The 18,651-nt window shown below is 37.1% G+C and overlaps 4 protein-coding genes across 6 annotated transcripts; 2 read left to right on the forward strand and 2 right to left on the reverse strand.

Moving 5' to 3' along the window:
- Window positions 1-440: 440 nt before the first annotated feature.
- Window positions 441-3,336, forward strand: LOC109175564 (cysteine synthase). Of its 3 annotated transcripts, none has more exons than XM_019324835.1 (11): window positions 441-557; window positions 873-929; window positions 1,058-1,167; window positions 1,322-1,379; window positions 1,633-1,896; window positions 2,168-2,305; window positions 2,396-2,447; window positions 2,569-2,648; window positions 2,741-2,800; window positions 2,875-2,955; window positions 3,102-3,336. In XM_019324835.1, exons 2-11 carry the CDS (start codon window positions 888-890, stop codon window positions 3,192-3,194), a joined length of 978 nt encoding a protein of 325 aa, XP_019180380.1. In that variant the 5' UTR covers window positions 441-557; window positions 873-887; the 3' UTR covers window positions 3,195-3,336. The 3 variants fall into 3 exon arrangements, with proteins under 3 accessions (XP_019180380.1, XP_019180381.1, XP_019180383.1); XM_019324836.1 differs by having other exon boundaries at window positions 505-549; window positions 871-929; XM_019324838.1 differs by lacking the exon at window positions 441-557 and adding an exon at window positions 590-691.
- A 719-nt stretch (window positions 3,337-4,055) lies between these two features.
- LOC109175559 (pentatricopeptide repeat-containing protein At4g14820) lies at window positions 4,056-6,711 on the forward strand. The gene is made up of 2 exons (XM_019324830.1): window positions 4,056-4,765; window positions 5,047-6,711. Exons 1-2 carry the CDS (start codon window positions 4,182-4,184, stop codon window positions 6,641-6,643), a joined length of 2,181 nt encoding a protein of 726 aa, XP_019180375.1. The 5' UTR covers window positions 4,056-4,181; the 3' UTR covers window positions 6,644-6,711.
- On the reverse strand, window positions 6,641-8,298 carry LOC109175563. Its single transcript, XM_019324834.1, has 3 exons — window positions 7,516-8,298; window positions 7,261-7,410; window positions 6,641-7,171 (listed from the first exon to the last, which is right to left on the reverse strand). Exons 1-3 carry the CDS (start codon window positions 8,182-8,184, stop codon window positions 6,884-6,886), a joined length of 1,107 nt encoding a protein of 368 aa, XP_019180379.1. The 5' UTR covers window positions 8,185-8,298; the 3' UTR covers window positions 6,641-6,883.
- Window positions 8,299-11,459: 3,161 nt separating this feature from the next.
- Window positions 11,460-12,337, reverse strand: LOC109175568. Its single transcript, XM_019324843.1, has one exon. The coding sequence runs from the start codon at window positions 12,084-12,086 to the stop codon at window positions 11,730-11,732; it is 357 nt and encodes a 118-aa protein (XP_019180388.1). The 5' UTR covers window positions 12,087-12,337; the 3' UTR covers window positions 11,460-11,729.
- Between the last annotated feature and the right edge of the window lie 6,314 nt (window positions 12,338-18,651).

Here is an 18,651-nt window from a genome sequence, read left to right on the forward strand (position 1 = left end):
TAAGAATATAATTAATATGAATTAGTCTCAGTGGTAAAGATATTGGACGTGGGGATGCAATTGTAAGGTCAGAGAATTGCATGCGTGTGAGCTAATCCAAATTAGTCTTATAGTGCTAAAGATATTAGATGCCAGATGCTATAGAAAACAAAAGATCGGACAATAATTATTTTTTAAAATTACTATCTTGTCCTTGATATTGCTTTTTATTTTATTTTCTTCCTCTTTGAAAAATGAAATTATCTATGCCACAACTTCTAAATCAGCCAAAATACAAAAATACAAAAACGTCTACTACCTGTCAATAGCTATGCACAAATGGGCAAAATATGGATAATTTTTTATAATTATTGTATATAGTCTTAGAACAAGGAAAGGTTCATTTGATGATCTGTCAAGAAATTTATATTAGCCAAGTCAAACAAATTTAAGTCCATAGTAGATATCATCCTTTTATGGAATCTTTTTCCTATATAATACAAAATTTTCTCCCCCATCTAATTATTCCCAAATATCTCATTTATCTTCTCATCATTGTCAAAGCTCAAAAGTAGAAGGTAATTACATAATTTTTTGCTTTATTTTCTTTAGATTCATGGAATAGTAGAATAATTGGGGATGCTAGACATCCCAAACGTGACAGAAAGTTTGAATCTTTGTGAGATTGAAGTTCTTGGGATCTCTTTCCTTTGTAAGTTCAATTAAGAGTTAGTAAAATGAGTTTGTTTATGTATTGTTATCTTAATTTGGTTAAAGCTGAAAGATTTTGCAGTGTAAGATGTTTGTTGGGCAAAGAAAGTGTTGCTTGTTTTGTATGTGTATGTGTCATTTTGTCGAACACTTTGTTTACCTTCTGAATGGTTTTGCTGCAGACTTGATCTGAAAAGATGGCAGAGGAAAGGACTGGGATTGCCAAGGATGTTACTGAAGTGAGTTTCATGCTCTTGATATTTTTCAGTTTCTGCAAATTTCTTTATTCTCTTGGTTTAGTACAGTATAGTATACTATATATACATCATAGATAGTTCTTATTTGATTTCTGGTTTTTGTTGTACAGTTGATTGGTAAAACTCCATTGGTATACCTGAACAATATTGTTGATGGATGTGTTGCTCGAGTTGCAGCGAAGCTGGAAATGATGGAGCCATGCTCCAGTGTTAAGGATAGGTGAATTAAAGCTAGATTATTACAAGATTTACAGTTTTCATGCATATTTTCCCAGAGACTGCTGTTTTTCTGTCTTCTAGAGTTGGTTCTTTTTGGTTAAGATTCTTAGCTTTTATCTTCTCACAGAGATTAAATGGCGTAATATTGTGTGCAGGATTGGTTATAGTATGATTACAGATGCTGAGGAGAAAGGACTCATTAAACCAGGAGAGGTGAGCCATGAGCCCATGACTGATCTATATCTTCATCTGTTTAAGTAGTCGTTTCGAGCTCTACATACAAGAGTTTATTCTTCTGTGGGTTGTTTGACTTGTTTCAAGCTCTAAATTGGCCTGAAAGTATTCCTTCTGCGATTATTTTATCCATCAAGGGAGACAGTCCAGTTCCTTTCTGTTATCTTATCCTCTTGATGTAGTAATTTGATCTGAACTTTTACTGTGATGCAAATGTTTTTTGTTGGTGAAGAGTGTTCTCATTGAACCTACAAGTGGAAACACTGGGATTGGGTTGGCATTCATGGCTGCTGCAAAGGGCTACAAGCTTATCATCACCATGCCTGCTTCCATGAGTCTGGAAAGAAGGATTCTTCTCCGTGCCTTCGGGGCTGAGTTGGTGCTCACTGACCCTGCAAAGGGAATGAAAGGTGCCATACAAAAGGCTGAAGAGATTCTGGCCAAAACACCCAATGCCTACATTCTTCAGCAATTCGAAAACCCTGCAAACCCAAAGGTTGTTTACTTTAACTTATTTGCGCACTTAAGGCGAAATTCCCTCACCCCGAGACCCCTACACCCCTGCCCGATAGGATACCTGAGGGGTAAATCATGGTGACTCAGCGGCCCATTAGGTGGAAGGACCAGTGCCTGGCTACCAAGGCTCGATCCTGTGTCCTTGCCTACCACCCAGGAACCAACTGAGCTGCCTTTGCAGGCTATTTACTTTAACTTATTGTTGCCGTAAATGGTGGAGATGTGTAGTTAATTTGCTGTTTTTATTGCAGATACATTATGAAACCACTGGGCCTGAAATCTGGAAAGGTTCAAATGGTAAAATAGATGCTTTGGTCTCTGGGATTGGCACTGGTGGCACAGTTACTGGTGCAGGCAGATTCCTTAGGGAACAGAATGCCAACATAAAGGTTAGCTTTGGTTTTCAACTGGAAAAAAAAAGGGTTAAATTCTTGTGCTGACTGGAAATTGTTTGCTTTTGGATTGGCACTGTGTTTTAGCTGTATGGAGTGGAACCTGTTGAGAGTCCTATTCTCAATGGAGGAAAGCCAGGTGAGCTTGATCCCGAGACTTCCAGTCTTACACCTATGCCACTAGACTACAAGGTCTTGGCAAAACACGAATGGTGTTTTTAAAACTATATTTGACATTTAACTTTCATCTGATGCATAAGGTCCACACAAGATCCAGGGAATCGGGGCCGGTTTCATCCCTGGAGTGCTGGAAGTTGATCTTCTGGATGAAGTAATTCAAGTAAGATATGAACCTGTTCTTCTTCTGCAGGGACTTTAAGTTGCTGTCTTTTGACTAACATAGTTTTTATCTGTGATTTTACACCAAACCAGATCTCTAGTGATGAAGCCATTGAAACTGCAAAGCTGCTTGCAGTGAAAGAGGGATTGCTTGTAAGCCAAAAACTCCATTTCAATTCCTTCCCCATTTTATCCAGTAAAATCTGAACACTGAACATGTACTGCAGGCGGGAATATCATCTGGTGCAGCAGCAGCAGCTGCAATCAGACTCGCAAAGCGGGCAGAGAATGCGGGGAAACTCATTGTGGTATGTGCTTGCTTGCCTTCCCCGACAGTCTCACTATCAGTTTAAACTTTTAGAAGATATAATCGTGTAAAATGGCTGTTATGCTATGACGCTTTTCCGTTCGAGCAATGCAGACACTAACTGCAGTCGTTTGCAATGTTGTGCAGGTTGTTTTCCCGAGCTTTGGAGAGCGTTATCTTTCTTCTGTGCTCTTTGAATCCATTAGGCATGAAGCTGAGAATATGACCTTTGAGTCTTGAAGTTCTTCTGGGGATTCAAGTCAAATTGTTGGTTAACTATATTAAACATCACAGAAATTGTGCTTTTCCAGATCAAGATTCTGTCAACTGTTTGAATATTGTGGAATGTCTGAAATAAAGATGATGCTTTTCTAGACTAATTTAGCCTCCCCAACATAAAGTTTGTGCATTTTCTATCCATTGTTTGATATCAATGCTTATGCTTTTATAGTCATATATGAATGCTTATTTCCAGCAAATGCAAGAGTAATACCTGGATAGGACAGGTCTAAGTTTGATGTAGTGCATTTTGATTCACTAATCATTAAAATATGTCACCACCTTGTGATCGGAACTGACCCCGTGGGCTTGGGATGATCAACCCGACCGGGACACATGGCTCTATTTGTCTATTTCTATCTGGCTCGGGATGATCAACCCGACCGAGACACATGGCTCTATTTGTCTATTTCTATCCAACCACTGGAGGAACAGAAACGTTAGGAACTTTCACATACGTGGAGGAAATCGACAACGCCCTTGACTGGCCCTGTGCATAACTGCATAAGTCACATGTGCCGCTCCCTTCTCACCCTATAAATAACGCATTTAATATCTTGAGGCGGGACTTTTGACATTTCTGCCTACCCTTAATCAGCTCGGAGGGTCGTTCTGACCCACTTTCACTTATTTCTGACCTACCCTTAATCAGCTCGGGGGACATTCTGACTCACTTTCACTTCTTCCCGACCTACCCTTAATCAGCTCGAGGGACGTTCTGAACCACTTTCACTTCTTCCCGAGTTCAATTACTTAAACCAACAAGCAGATTTGTACCATCCTACAATCTGTATACATACGCTTATCTACATATCCCGTGTATTTACCAATATATTGCATGGAATAATTTTTGGTTTCAACCTGACTAACTGTTCAACTGATTTTGAGAAACACAAGAAATTGGGAATTTGGTCCATTTCCAGTCCATCTCTGAACTCTCCCCATGCCATGGCCGCCATAGCCACTGCTTCAGTCTCCTCTCCACTTACAACCATTGCACCCGGCGCCGCCCATCCCCGCCACCTCTCTACCGCCATCTCCTCAGCGGCATCCCTCTCCCACCTGAAGCAAATCCACGCCCAAATCTTCCGCAACAACCTACACCGCTCCAACTCCCTCCTACTCGACTTCGTCCTCTCCTCACTCCCCTTCTCCTCCGACTACGCCCTCGCCGTCTTCTTCAACATCCACAATCCCGAACCCCACCTCTGCAACAAGCTCTTGCGCAAACTTTCCCGTTCCCGGGAACCTAGAAAAGCCCTCTTGGTTTTTGGGGCTCTTCGGAAGAAAGGCTTTTCCGTTGACCGGTTTGGTTTTCCGCCCTTGCTGAAGGCGGCCTCGAATGCTTTGGCTCTGGTGGAGGGGAGGGAGATTCATGGGTTGGGGTGTAAGCTTGGGTACGATTCGGACCCCTTTGTACAGACTGCATTGCTTGGGATGTATGCGTCTTGTGGGTTGATACCAGAGGCCCGTCGGGTGTTCGATAAAATGTCTTACAGGGATGTTGTCACTTGGGATATAATGATTGATGGGTACGATAATTCAACCTTATAAAACCAAAATGTGATTATTTTTGTGTCAAAATTACGTTTTTTGCATGAATTTTTTTTTTTTTTAAGAGGGCTGTTTCTTTACTACTGTGTTATGGATGTTCAAAGGTTTCGGTTTATATGTTTCCTTAATTATCATTTTGTTTGTAAGTTTCATCAATTCCAGCCTTGCAAATGCCCAGTTTTGAAGTTTGTTTCAATTGGATTGAATGTTTCTTGGTTGATAACTCTATTTTTGCCTTCTGTTTTAATGTGGAAGACAGTTACTGTGAGAGTGGGCTTTTTGATGATGCATTGTCATTGTTGGAAGAGATGAAGAGCTCTGGTGTAGAAACAGATGAAAGGATTTTCACAACCATCCTTTCTTCCTGTGCCCGAGCTAGGAATCTAGCTGTAGGCAAACAGATTCATAACTTCGTATCTGAGAATGGCATCACGATTGACTCTCAGTTGCAGACTGCTCTAGTCAACATGTATGCGAGTTGTGGCTCCATGGATGTGGCTCAGAGTTTGTATGACGAATTGTCACCAAAGAATGTGGTGGCCTCCACAGCCATGCTTTTTGGATATTCTAAAGTTGGGCAAATTGAAGCTGCTCGCTTGATATTTGATCGAATGGCAAGCAGGGACTTGGTTTGCTGGAGCGCTATGATATCTGGTTATGCAGAAAGTGATCAGCCCCAGGAAGCTCTCAAGTTATTTAACGAAATGCAAGCTGCATCTAGAATTAAGCCCGACCAAGTTGCAATGTTGAGTGTCATTTCGGCAAGTGCTAATCTTGGTGCATTGGATCAAGCTAAGCATATTCACATGTTTATCAAGAAGAATGGTTTCGAAGAAGATTTGCGTATAAACAATGCCCTTATTGATATGTACGGTAAATGTGGGAGTCTGGATGGAGCAATAGGTGTTTTTGACCGGATGCATAGGAAGAATGTTATATCTTGGACAAGTATGATCAATGCTTTTGCCATGCACGGAGATGCAAACAATGCCTTGCTGCTTTTTAATCAGATGAAGCATGAGAAAGTTGAGCCCAATGGGGTTACGTTTTTGGGTCTTTTATATGCTTGTAGCCATGCTGGACTGGTTGAAGAAGGACAAAAAATGTTTTCATCAATGGTGAATGAATATGGACTGGTGCCAAAACATGAACACTACGGTTGCATGGTAGACCTCTATGGCCGTGCAAACCTTCTTAAAGAAGCCCTTAAGGTTATAGAGACTATGCCAATGGCCCCAAATGTAGTCATCTGGGGCTCCTTAATGGCAGCCTGTCGGATCCATGGTGAGTTTGAGTTAGGAGAATTTGCTGCAAAACAGATTCTTGTGTTAGAACCAGACCACAGTGGTGCCCATGTTTTATTATCGAACATTTATGCCAAAGAAAGGAGATGGGGAAATGTTAGAGAGGTGAGAAAATTGATGACACTCAATGACATATCGAAGGAACAGGGCTGCAGCAAGATCGAAATCAACCAGGAGATCCATGAATTTTTGACGGCAGACAGAAGTCATAAACGAGCAGATGAGATATACGCAAAGCTGGATATAGTGGTTGATAAACTGAAAGAGGCAGGATATGCCCCAGATACCAGTAGTGTTTTACTCGACTTAGACGAAGATGAGAAGAAGGATGCAATTCTTTGGCACAGCGAGAAACTAGCGTTTTGTTATGGACTAATGAACAGCGAAAGAGGCTCTAGCATACGCATCATCAAGAACCTAAGGGTCTGCGAGGACTGTCATAACTTTATGAAGTTGGCATCGAGGGTGTTTGATAGGAAAATTGTTATGAGAGATAGGACTAGATTTCATCAATATGCAGATGGCCTCTGCTCATGTAAAGACTTCTGGTAAGTCTCGAGATTATTGTTTATATAATATATATAATACACTCTTTGTTGAATATACTGCTCAACTGAAAATGAATCTCTAGCTGCATAACAACATATGCCTGAAGAATATATATATACAATTAATGCTACCAAAATACTGTCTCTGGTACCAGACAACTATATGTTGAACTTGAAGCACTAAATATGAATATGAAGAAAGATTAAAAGTCTTCTCAAGAGGACTGAGAATTAAACATTGTTCCTAAGTTGGGACACTGAAACTTTCTGCTCTGAGGTCACTAAACTCTGAGTTTCCAAAGGCAGACAGAGACCAGAACTCCATTTTCATCTTTTCAAGCTCTCTTGCAAGCTTGAACTTCAGAAACTCCATTGTTGCAGAAACCAGTTTTGCGTTTTCCTTGATGGGACTTTCACTGTATTCAAGAATCCATGTATTGGGATCGAGCTGCACAGCAGAAGAACTCCATCTTCCTTGTGTCCATGAACTGTTAACGCCCCGAACTGAATACCCAAACTCTCCATTCTTCCACTGGTAAAACAAGAAAACGAAATGCAGAACACATCAAACTTAATGACTTGGATGAACTGGGAAAAAACTATTGGAAGAATTTGAATCACCTCTGTCAATCTTCCTGATAAGAGAGTGAAAGATCTGGAAGTGTACTCTGCAGTGAGCAATCCAGCAGTCTGCAATGGCCATCCCCAAATGCTCACCTCCTCTGTGATGGACTTGTACAAGGTACATCGCGAAGTCAAGAGTAACCCGTCCTAGGAAATCCATTCATAGTCAAGAATAATGCAAGAAAACATCATTGGAAAAGAAAAAAAAAAAACAAAGATGAATGAGGTTTCAAGAACATGAAAATGGCAGACCTGATTAACCCTCCACACAGAATTGTCAGAGCTGCAATTTGACACCTCTTCATCAACCAACCCTTGTAGCTCATTCCTCAAAAAATCCAATCTTTCATTCCAATCATTCAAACCATTCAAACCCCATGATTTCCCACTCAAATTCCTCACAACATCCATGGACAATTCAGAATCCAAAACCCCAGAAATCATAGGGGAAACCCCATACTCCAGCCAGTAAACTAATCCCAACCCAAACAACACCCTCATCATCACAACCCCACACCCGAACCCCCTCTCCTTTCTCTTCTTCTTCTCATGAAATTTCACCCTCGCCCCCGAATCCAATTCCGAGGAAACCGAACCAGACCGACCACCACTCGAATCCGGAGTCGAAAAGCTCGAAGAATTAAAGAAAACAGGGCTTCTGGGAACCTCGCGGTGGGAGACTTGGCGGCGCTTCACGGCGGAGAGCTTAGTGAGAGTGCTCCTCTGGACGCTCTCCGTCATCAAATCAAGAGTCGCATTCATGCTGGCTATGCATATACTGCAGTTGCAGTTGGCGTCTTTCCGGCACCCCGGAAAATAGCAGCTGTCTCTGGTCTCAGATTCCACGGTGGTGGATGATTTCGTAGAGGAAGGCGGCGTCGAAACTATCGATTTCATGGTTCTCTGCAAATCTAAAAGCATTTCGACTTTCTTTGATTTAAGCCTCTTCTTGTTTATACAATACGGTTCTGAGTTTCAGGGGAAGGAGAAAAGTTATGGCGGTTTGAAATTTAAATCTCTAACGGTCATATCCTCCGAGTTCGATTCAAACATGGCATATGGATGATTTCATCCCATAAATGCCCCTACAAGGCTGCAACGTCTATTCCATTTTCCTTATAGTTTATTTTTTCTTATGGTATAATAATTATTTGAATTCTTTTAAGTTTAGGAATTTATGAAATTTCTAACTATATAAAATGAACAAAATCTGAAGTCTTTGAAGTTACTATAATTTCTCACGTTTTTGACATATATTGCATTTTAAGTTAGAACGGTTCAATTTTTAAAAAAAAAAAAAAAAAAAAGTTAGAACGGTTTACAATAACTTTTAAATTGTGTTATATATTAAACGAGCGTGTTTATAATTATTGAGAAGCAAAGTTTATGATTTTTGAATTATTGAAAAGGCACTATATTTTGAAAGGAAAATGTGACTTGGATGATGGACCGCCTAGTGTGCATGCTTCAATCAAGTTATGTCACTTCTAGTAAGGATCCAATCAATTCTTTAACTTTGGCCATATAAAACAGCCAAAACACGTGTCGCGTGTTAAATGAAATTCGTCCTGTTCTATAACTATTACAAATATTTTTTTGTATCTCCTAAATCCGAGGTATAGAAATAATGTTCTTCAATTTGATGACTTCATAAGTTTCATTTATTGTAGGGATAACCCCAACCAAATTAGTCGAACAATTGACTTGGTAACTACAAGACTCTAGTTCAACTCACTCTGAGATTTTCATTGATGGTGTGATTTTTTTCCAGTTAAGGTCACAAGACATCACTCTAAGGTTGTTTATTGACGATCTTGGTGTAATCTTTTGCCAGTTAGGGTCACAAGACGTGTTTCATCCAAAATGTACTTTCGAGTGTAGCGGTGTAGGCTTTCCTGTAGATCAAAATTTCATTTATTGTAATTATGCCAAAACCCATAAGTGACCTAATCAACCACTTTATATACTGGTGGACAACATAGGACCACCTCAATATATAATCTGATTAATTAGCCTATTCTTGATAGATTTGTTGCAGGCCACTCTTTAGACACTGCAAATATGCTGTACCAGCCAACTTCCAAACAGATGTCATCTAACTTCCTTGTATTCTATCATACCATCCCAATAATCTAAGACTGAGGTAGCATTAGATTCTTGTTGTCCAGCCATGAGCCATCCTGTCTGTCTGGGGGTCTAAGATTATCATGGCGTCACTTTACACACCATGTAATAATAACCAGATCAGAAGTATTATGGCATGACCATCTGGAATTCATGAATTCAAACAACGTTAATTAGGCAATACGTGTTTTGATGTGGTTTAAAGAATGGAAATGACAGCATTTTTTGCTGTATAGACACTATGGCATCTGTAGATAATTCCATTTGACAATCAGTATCAGAGGAAGTCACGAGTTGTTTGAGTCCTCCAGAAGTGTTCAAGTTTGCTTATGGTATTGGTTATAACTTATGGCATAATTTGATTCGTTTGAATCCCTTGGAAGACATGTTGTGCACTAAATGGCGGGCAAGTGGGCCTACGCTATCTGCTATAATTTTTGGCATAGTTTAGATTTCTTGAAAGACATTGTGCACTTTATGACTGTCAGGTGTGGCTTTACTATTTGTTATAACTTTTGGCATAGTTTAAATCGCTTGGAAGATATAATGTGCACCTTTGTGGCTAGTAGGTAGCTAGACCTTCACTGTTTGTTATAACTTTTGACACAGTTAGAATTCTGGGAAGGCATGCTATGTGCTAGATGGCAGGTGACGCCTCCGCTATCATCTATAACTTTTGGCATAGTTAGTTTGGATTCTTTGAAAGGCATGTTGTGCACCTTATGACTGACGGGTGTGCCTCTAGTATTCACTATAACTTCCGGCATTGTTCAAATTCCTTGGAAGGCATACTGTGTGCACCTGATAGCGACACGTAAATCCCCGTTATTCACTATAACTTTTGGCACAATTCAAATTTTGGGTAGGCATTCTGTGCCCTGGATGGCTGGTGGGGCCTCCGCTATCGAGTATATGCTTTAGGCGTAGTAGTAAATGCTTGGTCCCACGACTACGTGATGGTTATATCACGTGGGATAACGACGGTTAGCCGTGTGATTAGAGGAATGTTTTTCAACAATTGATCAAGACTGGAAGAGCTATTCTATGGTCATGAAGGATCAATTAAAAACTGTTTTCATCATTGAAGTCCTAATCAAATTTATTCATTATTATTATTATTATAGAAAAAAAGGATGCTGCTGAAATCATTGAAATCAAAGTCACAAGGTAGTTGAGACTTGAGATCATATACAGTCTGTGTCTGTCATGACACAGTTGGTGAACTAATTGGTGTTATTTGACAGATCAACATATGTAATAAGTTCTGTGGTGACTCATCCTTTAAATTAAACCGGTCCAGACTGGTGAATTAGCTCTACTGACCATATTGTCTGCATCTGGGATCATCACAAACATGAATCTGGGTAATCCGCTAATAATTCCCCATTTGCTTTTCTTAAACATCCTTAAATCCCTCAAAAGTTGGTGGAGATTAAAGTAATCTTATCCAAAATTAAAGCACTTGCAGCTTATATCATTACTCGGGTCTTTTTGATTTATGAGAAAGCCTGCAACCGCTATTTGAAGGTACGCTCTGGGTGAAACCTATCAGATTAGTTTAGGTTGTCTATAGCTGATCGGTTCAAACCAAGAAGACCAATAGACAACTCACACATGAAATTAAACTCGAAACTTTGTGTTTACCAAACCAACTGTCTGACCAACTTGACTGGAGTTGTCCAAGAAAGTTGACTTTATCAATTAAAGGGTGCTATACCATGCATCACTTTTTGTGTAGGGCACTTTATACTTACACCATCGCGGGACTAATTCAAATTCGACCTCAGTTTTGCCTGCAAAGTTTGGCTTTTATTCGGGAAAAAGGCTTGACCCGAAATTCTTTAAAATGCCACATACATACAAAGGTCAATTAGAAATGCAACAAATGCAAATGTAGTCTGATGTTGTGTTCAGAAATGGTAACTATGGTGTTTGGTAATTTTTGACACTTCCAAAGTTGAGATGATTAGTCTTCCTTGTCTATTGAAAAAGTGTTATTTGACTTCTCAGAAACCAATTAATTACTGTAGAGACAAAAGAAAAGGAAAGCAAAAAATGAGCAATAACAGAAGGAAAGCCAAAACTATGTTGCAGACTTGCAGCCTCCATTGACCAACATACTATGTACAAGAAACCATGATCATGGGATATAGGATTTGCCAAGAAAAAGGTTGTTATACCTTAATTCAACCAAAGTTGAGATTACCCTTTTTTTTGCTTCATCCCCACCCCCCCCCCCCCCCCCTCCCCCCTTTTTTTTTTTTTCTTTTAGCCAAAAAAAAAAAAAAAAGAAAAGAAAGAAAAGGATTGGACCCGAACCCCGAGAGCTCGATCATTGTTTCCTAGTAATAGGAGATGGAAGAAGCAGGGGTGGTCGCTGATCTCGAATACTTCTTGGAAGGAGAGGGCGACGATGCAAGATCGCCCGATCTTCTCCTTAGCATCTGCCTCATCCCATCTGCGACTCGAATGGCGGGATTCGATTTATATTTTCGACAGAAAGACATGTGAGCCTTGACAGCTTCTTCTGTGCCAAATTGCTGCATGTTCTTCCCTCTGATAGCCTCATCCCTGACAGCTTCAGAGCACAAACCACACAGCCATTTCCCATCAAACTTTGCCTTCACCTCACTGATGTAGTCTTGAGTGCAGTCTTCTTTCAATCCACAGCACTCACACTTTGCCAATTCTATGTCCATATTAGTATTTCCTTCTTTAATCTTTCTGCTTCAAGAATATATGATATGATGATATGATTGGCTTGAAACAAGAATGTGCAGTATAGTAGTTTACTGAGTTTCTTGGTAGGGGAGAATTTGCAGGATGGAAAGTGAGAGAGAGAGAGAGAGAGAGAAAGAGAGAGAGAGAGAGAGAGGTGGGAAAACAAGGGGGGCAAGGGAGGGAACTTATACTAGGGAAAGCAGCCATGATTTCCTCCATTTCCTAAGGAACATAGGGCAGTGGAAAATGAGACAATTTGGTCTGGAGGGGGGGCCTGGTATGTGGTCCTATTCTAGGATTTATTATTATTATTATTATTATTTAAAATTTCATTTTTGGGTAATTAAGAAGAATTTTTATTGGGACAACCCAGGCACCCAACTGGTCAGCCAACCATAATGTTACAAGTTCGACTATCAACCTTCTTAATTAGATTGAGCCCGTTAGCTATGGAGAAAACTATGCTAGTTTACCTCCTTGTAACCCTTTACCAGATAAGATCACATGTGCGATTTATCCAATGCATATTCTTGAGTAGTTGCTATAAATTTTCCTCACTCAAAAAGAATTTTTATTTTTATTCTTGTTTTACTGCAAGAATAACTGAATAAGTGATAATAAATTCATTAATGATATTTGTTTATATAATTTATTACAACTACAAACTTATATTATCCCCACCATGTGGTCCTTTTCTAGGATTATATTTAAAGTTGTTAATAGGCCATGGATTTATTATTAGTATTTCTTTATCTTGTTAATGGTATCTGATATAATTATGTGTAAATATTAAGTATTATCAGTAATTGTTTATAATAATATCGGATATAATCATGTATGTGTATATGATACGATCGACATCTTATGAACTTGATCGTACTAGAAATTGTTCAAACTAGTATTATTGTGTGACTCAAATAATGTATACTCATCAATAATATTGCAAAATAAATGTTTATATATTATATACGGTATACACCCATGAATATTCTAAATATACTAATTAATTACATGAGAGGGAAAATAGGAATCGAAATCCAAATTTCATTGTCAAAAAAAAAAAAATACTTTAAAAGAACACTCAGCTTATAGAATAGAATAAGAGAAACAAGAGTCGGCATGGACTTAACTCAATTGTTTAGAAGGAAGGTAGTATTTGAGAAAAGAATAAGAGAAATAAGATGTTGAGTCTCTTATAGAGATTCATTCTTTTCAAAAGGTTGAACCCCAACCCTGGCCCGACATATCAGAGCATCTGAGAGGATATAAATCATGGTAACTCAACTGAATATGAACCACATAGGTTAGATATTTGCTTACTGCGCACAATGAGCCTCCCTCACTTTGAAAGATTGCTTCTACACAGTCACTGATGAGACTCAATTTCTGATCATTCTTTTCAATTTTCACCTCTATGACCACTTGAGTCTCTTAAGTTATAGAGATTCATATACATGCCCCAATGCTACTTAGATTAGATGATACCGTCTCGGGAAGGGTTTTGTCATTTTGTGTTTATAGTTATGCAAATTTATGTGTCAACTTTATAGGGGTAGTTTTTGGTGATTGACATTTGATTGTTACTTTCGGTTGAAATTTTGGATTTGTTTCACTTTAATTTGGCTTTAACTTGGCTCTTGGGCTGGAAATGACACGCCTACACATGCTCACAAATATATATATATATATATATATATATATATATATATATTACAAACACACGGAGTATATATCATAATTACATCCCATATATATGTGTACACATGTATATACATACACTGGTGCACACATATAGAGATGAACCTAAATGCATGCTAGCCTGTCAGCAAACCAAATTCCACAATAACTACCTCTGTGTCGTCATTCAATCTACTTTACCACCAAAGAGAATAACACAAAAAGTTTTCCAAGTTGAAGGACTTTTATAATCATAATCACTCTTTTTTTTTTCTTCCTATTTTGAATTATTATGTCTAATGTTGTTGGACGACCATTGCATGCATGATGCATCGATCACATATTCCGATTATTGGAGATGTATTTCAACTCCTAAAATTATAATAAACGTTAAATGGTGCTCATAATGCCAATCAATGTGTCTTAATTAACTAACATTATATGTATATGTAGTGTATTTTTTTTTTTCTAACATAGAATTTTTCTAGTACGGTTTAGTACGTTCTCATGTGTGTTTTATGAGTTATTACACAAAAATAAAATTTACATTGTGTATACCTTCGAGTAGTACAAGTGACTGCGTGCCTCGTCACTCAAATTTTTTATTTTTTATTTTTTTTGAAAAAATCGACAATTATAAATATTGTGACTAAGCCAAACAAGCACAATTAATTGTTAGGATATGCCAAATTAAATATGCCCGCACGGACTTAACTCAATAATTTATTAGTAGGCAGTATTTGATCGAGAGAAGAGACCAATGTTTGAACCTCAGCGGCGATATTGTGGGGATTATGTTCAAAGTGGACAAATCCCTTGTACCTTTTGCCTTGTCTGCACGCGCCCATCTTGGCATTGCTGTGCGCGAAACACGCACTGTCTCGATTTGCAGATGAAACATTGGGTAAAGGATAAGCTACAATTACTGTTCCAAAAACCCATTTTTGCAGATGAATCAAATTATTCTCTCTCTAATTTGTCAGTCATCATGCATTATTCCAATATCCACTAAATAACTCTAATGATTACAAATTTTGCCCGTCATCAATTTTTTTTTTAAAATTATTAATTTGATTTTTTTTAACACGTACAAAAAAGATTGCATGGTCTGCATTTCTAGGCCTAAGTGTCAATATCATGGACTTATTAATCTTTCAGATTCATATATATAGAACATGATGTTTACAAACTTCAAAATCTCAACCTCCCATTTTTCTTTTTTGGCCTTTTTATCGATTTTTAGTATAGCCTTAAACTTATATCAATAATATATATGTCCGCGCACACATATATATATTTACTTATTGTGTATCGACACGTTGTTAGTGTAATTATCACCTTAACTATCAAGTGCGATAACTCTTAGGTTTTCCAAAATTATTAATGTTTGTTTTGGTTGGTTTACGGCTGTTTTCCTAGGCCATTTGGTATAATGTTATAATCATCATGTCAAATTGAATAGGTTAGTAATCCAAGTGTGCAAATATTGTCCATTCTTATTTTATGCTAATTAATAATCTTTTATTAATTTCAACCACATTTTTCTTGCTATATATATGTCTAGGACTGAGCTTACTTGTACTCAAAAATGTTTGATCTTTTATTAAATTATTTTAGATGAGTGTGACAACAGGAGAGGAACTGAAACCTTATCGACTAAACCAGATCCTCCAATTCCATAATATATATTTTTTTAAAGAAGATATTTTGGTGTGAAACCACTAATATTTTATACGGATATTCGATGATGTGCAGTAAGTGCAAACCACATAAGAGACATAAACCGCACTAGGAAGACCTGATGTGACAGGCTCGATTGAGGTGTTAGCAACAATCCAACTCGTATTTTTCTAATACGAGATTCGTGTTCCACATAATTGTCAATAGAAGAAGATTTAATAATTAGAATGGTAATTATTGATTAAGCTTTACATAATTGATTATTATATTAATGAGAAATAATTCATCAGTTTATATATGGGCCATAAAATATATATATATAAAAATAATAGTATAAAGTATAAACACTTCAATAGTAAAAATGATGATATTGAGGACAACCTTAGTTGAGTTGGTCGGAAGTTGATTTGGTAATTACAATGCTATAAATTTAATCTTTTATGGGAGTTTCCTATATACCTTCTCGGATTTGAATCGGTTAACTATAAGCAGCCTAAGTTAGTTTCACCTGGGTTCAATCCTTTCGTAATCCAAAAAAAAAGATATTGGGTGATGTTAATTTGATTTGACACAAAAGCAATTCATGGTCCATGTATATATATATATATATATATATATATATATATATATATATATATATATATATATATATATGTTGTTAACTTGCTACAACTTCTCTTTTTATTTTTTTATTTATTTATTTTGGAGCTCTATAAAGTTGAAGTGATATGCTAACTACATCAAAATTGCAACTTTATCCCTACTTTTAATTATACCAATTATATCCAAACTTATCAAATTACAAGTAGTTGTAATATTTTAGTTACTTTTTGGGTACCAACATTATTTGATATATATAAACAAAAATTACATTTGATGACTATTGACTAAGCTAACAATTGAAAGTTGAAGAGAAAAAGAGCCTTGAATTGGATTTTATTTTCTTGGCTAATGATATTTTGGAACTATTTATGGAGAAATTCGGAAAGGAAGGATTATTAACGTTGTATAATTCATCAAATTGACAAAGGTCATGTTTGGTAACATAATTAGCTTATTAGTTAATTTTGACTTATCATTATTAGCTGTTTGACTTGATTAAACATTTTAATATGCTTTTTGTAACAATTTATTGCTAAAAAATGTTAAAATTCAAAAAGCTAATTCGCTTTTTCGATCAGTTTTTTGAGAAAGTCATTGATGTAATCAGCTATCAGTAACAATTAATTTACCAAACATTTTTCTACGATCAACTAATGTTGTCAATTACTCAAGTAACCCACTAACCCAATCAGCTTTTGTAATTATTTCTTTAATTATATTCACTGACATTAAGAAAAGGAGCTTGATGCAAACTTATCAATACTTTTGTCTATTAATTTGCCTCTTATTTAGAAAGATCATGAAATGCATGTTCTCCTCAAACTTTAACTATTTTGTCTATTCTCCTTACAAGCAAACAATCATGAAAATCTGCTATCATCATATCATTTCCTGCCTTCAATTCCCACCACTACAATTAATAAGTGTTGATTCAACAAGACTTACCATATTTGTTATTAACAATAGAAACCCCTAAACCTAACAATTAGTCATACCAAAAACTGAATTGCTTATGAAACCAAACCTCAAATTCTCCGATTTGGTTAATCCAAGGGATCGGAGCGAGAGTTTTCTTGTCTTCCTAAAGACATGCATGCATGCACCCAGGCAAGGCCATGTCATCTTGCCCTGTCAAAGAAATTAAAGCTACCTAGCTAGCAAATTAAAGTCTTCCACGTATCTTCCGTCCCAATAGTAGAACACTGCTAAAAAAATCATGTATTTTCGATTGGATTAAAATGAAATTCCAACTTTTCGTTTCTTGTTGAAACCTAATAATCTTGAATATAATATCTATTATATTGTTTTGCAAAAACAACTTTCCTTGATTACTGAAAATCTTTTTAGCAAACTAGGCGTGAACTGACCTTAACGTGCGAACCTGCGAACTTATGAACGATTGTACTGGACTTACTATATGATTGCACCGCACCCAGATACGATTGCACCGCAAAGTCCTCCAGACTTGTTCGGGAGCCGTAACAGTGCAATCATGTAGTAGTACGTTGCGGGGTAGTCCTTCAGAAGTTCGCAGGTTAAGGTTGATTCTCATCTGATTATGATTCATAGGTTCATAATCAAGTGCGAATTGACCTTAACGTGCAAACCTGCGAACTTATGAAGGATTGCACCACACTTACTATATATATATATATATATATATATATATATATATATATATATATATATATATATATATATATATATATATATATATATGATTGCACCTCACCCGGATCTGGTTGCACTGCAAGGCTCTCCAGACTTGTTTGGGAGCCGTAGCAGTGCAATCATGTAGTAGTTGTGGTACAACAATCCTTTAGAAGTTCATAGATCTAAGGTTAAGATTGGTTCTCACCAGATTATGATATCACACACACACACACTACATATATATATATATATATATATATATATATATATATATATATATATATATATATATATATATATATATGCTCAAATGTGGCCGCGTCTTCCCGTGCGGCTACTTGAAAAAGGCACCAATAGTGTTAGGAAAATGCACAACAATAAAATACACAAATACTACACCAAAAAACGCACAATACACTCAAAAAATTACACCATAATTCTTCATCCTTAATTGTGCATTTCTGAACACTATGTGGTGCTTTTATGCAATGGTGCATTTTTTATTGTGCATTTCTTAACATTGTTGGTGCATATTTGCATAACTATTAGTGCGACCGCACCTAAACTCTACTCTCTCTCTCTCTCTCTCTCTCTATATATATATATATATATATATATATATATATATTAAATTTCAACTACGGAATGATTAAAAGTTGCTTGTAACCACCCATCTTCATTGCTAGCCTAGCCATCCAAAATTCTGATGACCTATCTAGGTATTTATGTTTCCAACTAACACTCTGAAATTTCCTTAGCATTTACCATTACATCAAAATTTATAATCAATAACGAATGTGTAGCTTTATTTTCAGTGTATAACATCTAACTCTATTTTTAAATAACAAGATATTGAATTTGGCCCTCCAAACCTCCACCCAATAGTTAGGTATCGGATTTCATAACATACATGAGGTTTAGGGATCAGAT

The sequence above is a fragment of the Ipomoea nil genome, unplaced genomic scaffold (assembly GCF_001879475.1).
Source record: "Ipomoea nil cultivar Tokyo-kokei standard unplaced genomic scaffold, Asagao_1.1 scaffold0688, whole genome shotgun sequence".
In the NCBI taxonomy this organism is placed as follows: domain Eukaryota; kingdom Viridiplantae; phylum Streptophyta; class Magnoliopsida; order Solanales; family Convolvulaceae; genus Ipomoea; species Ipomoea nil.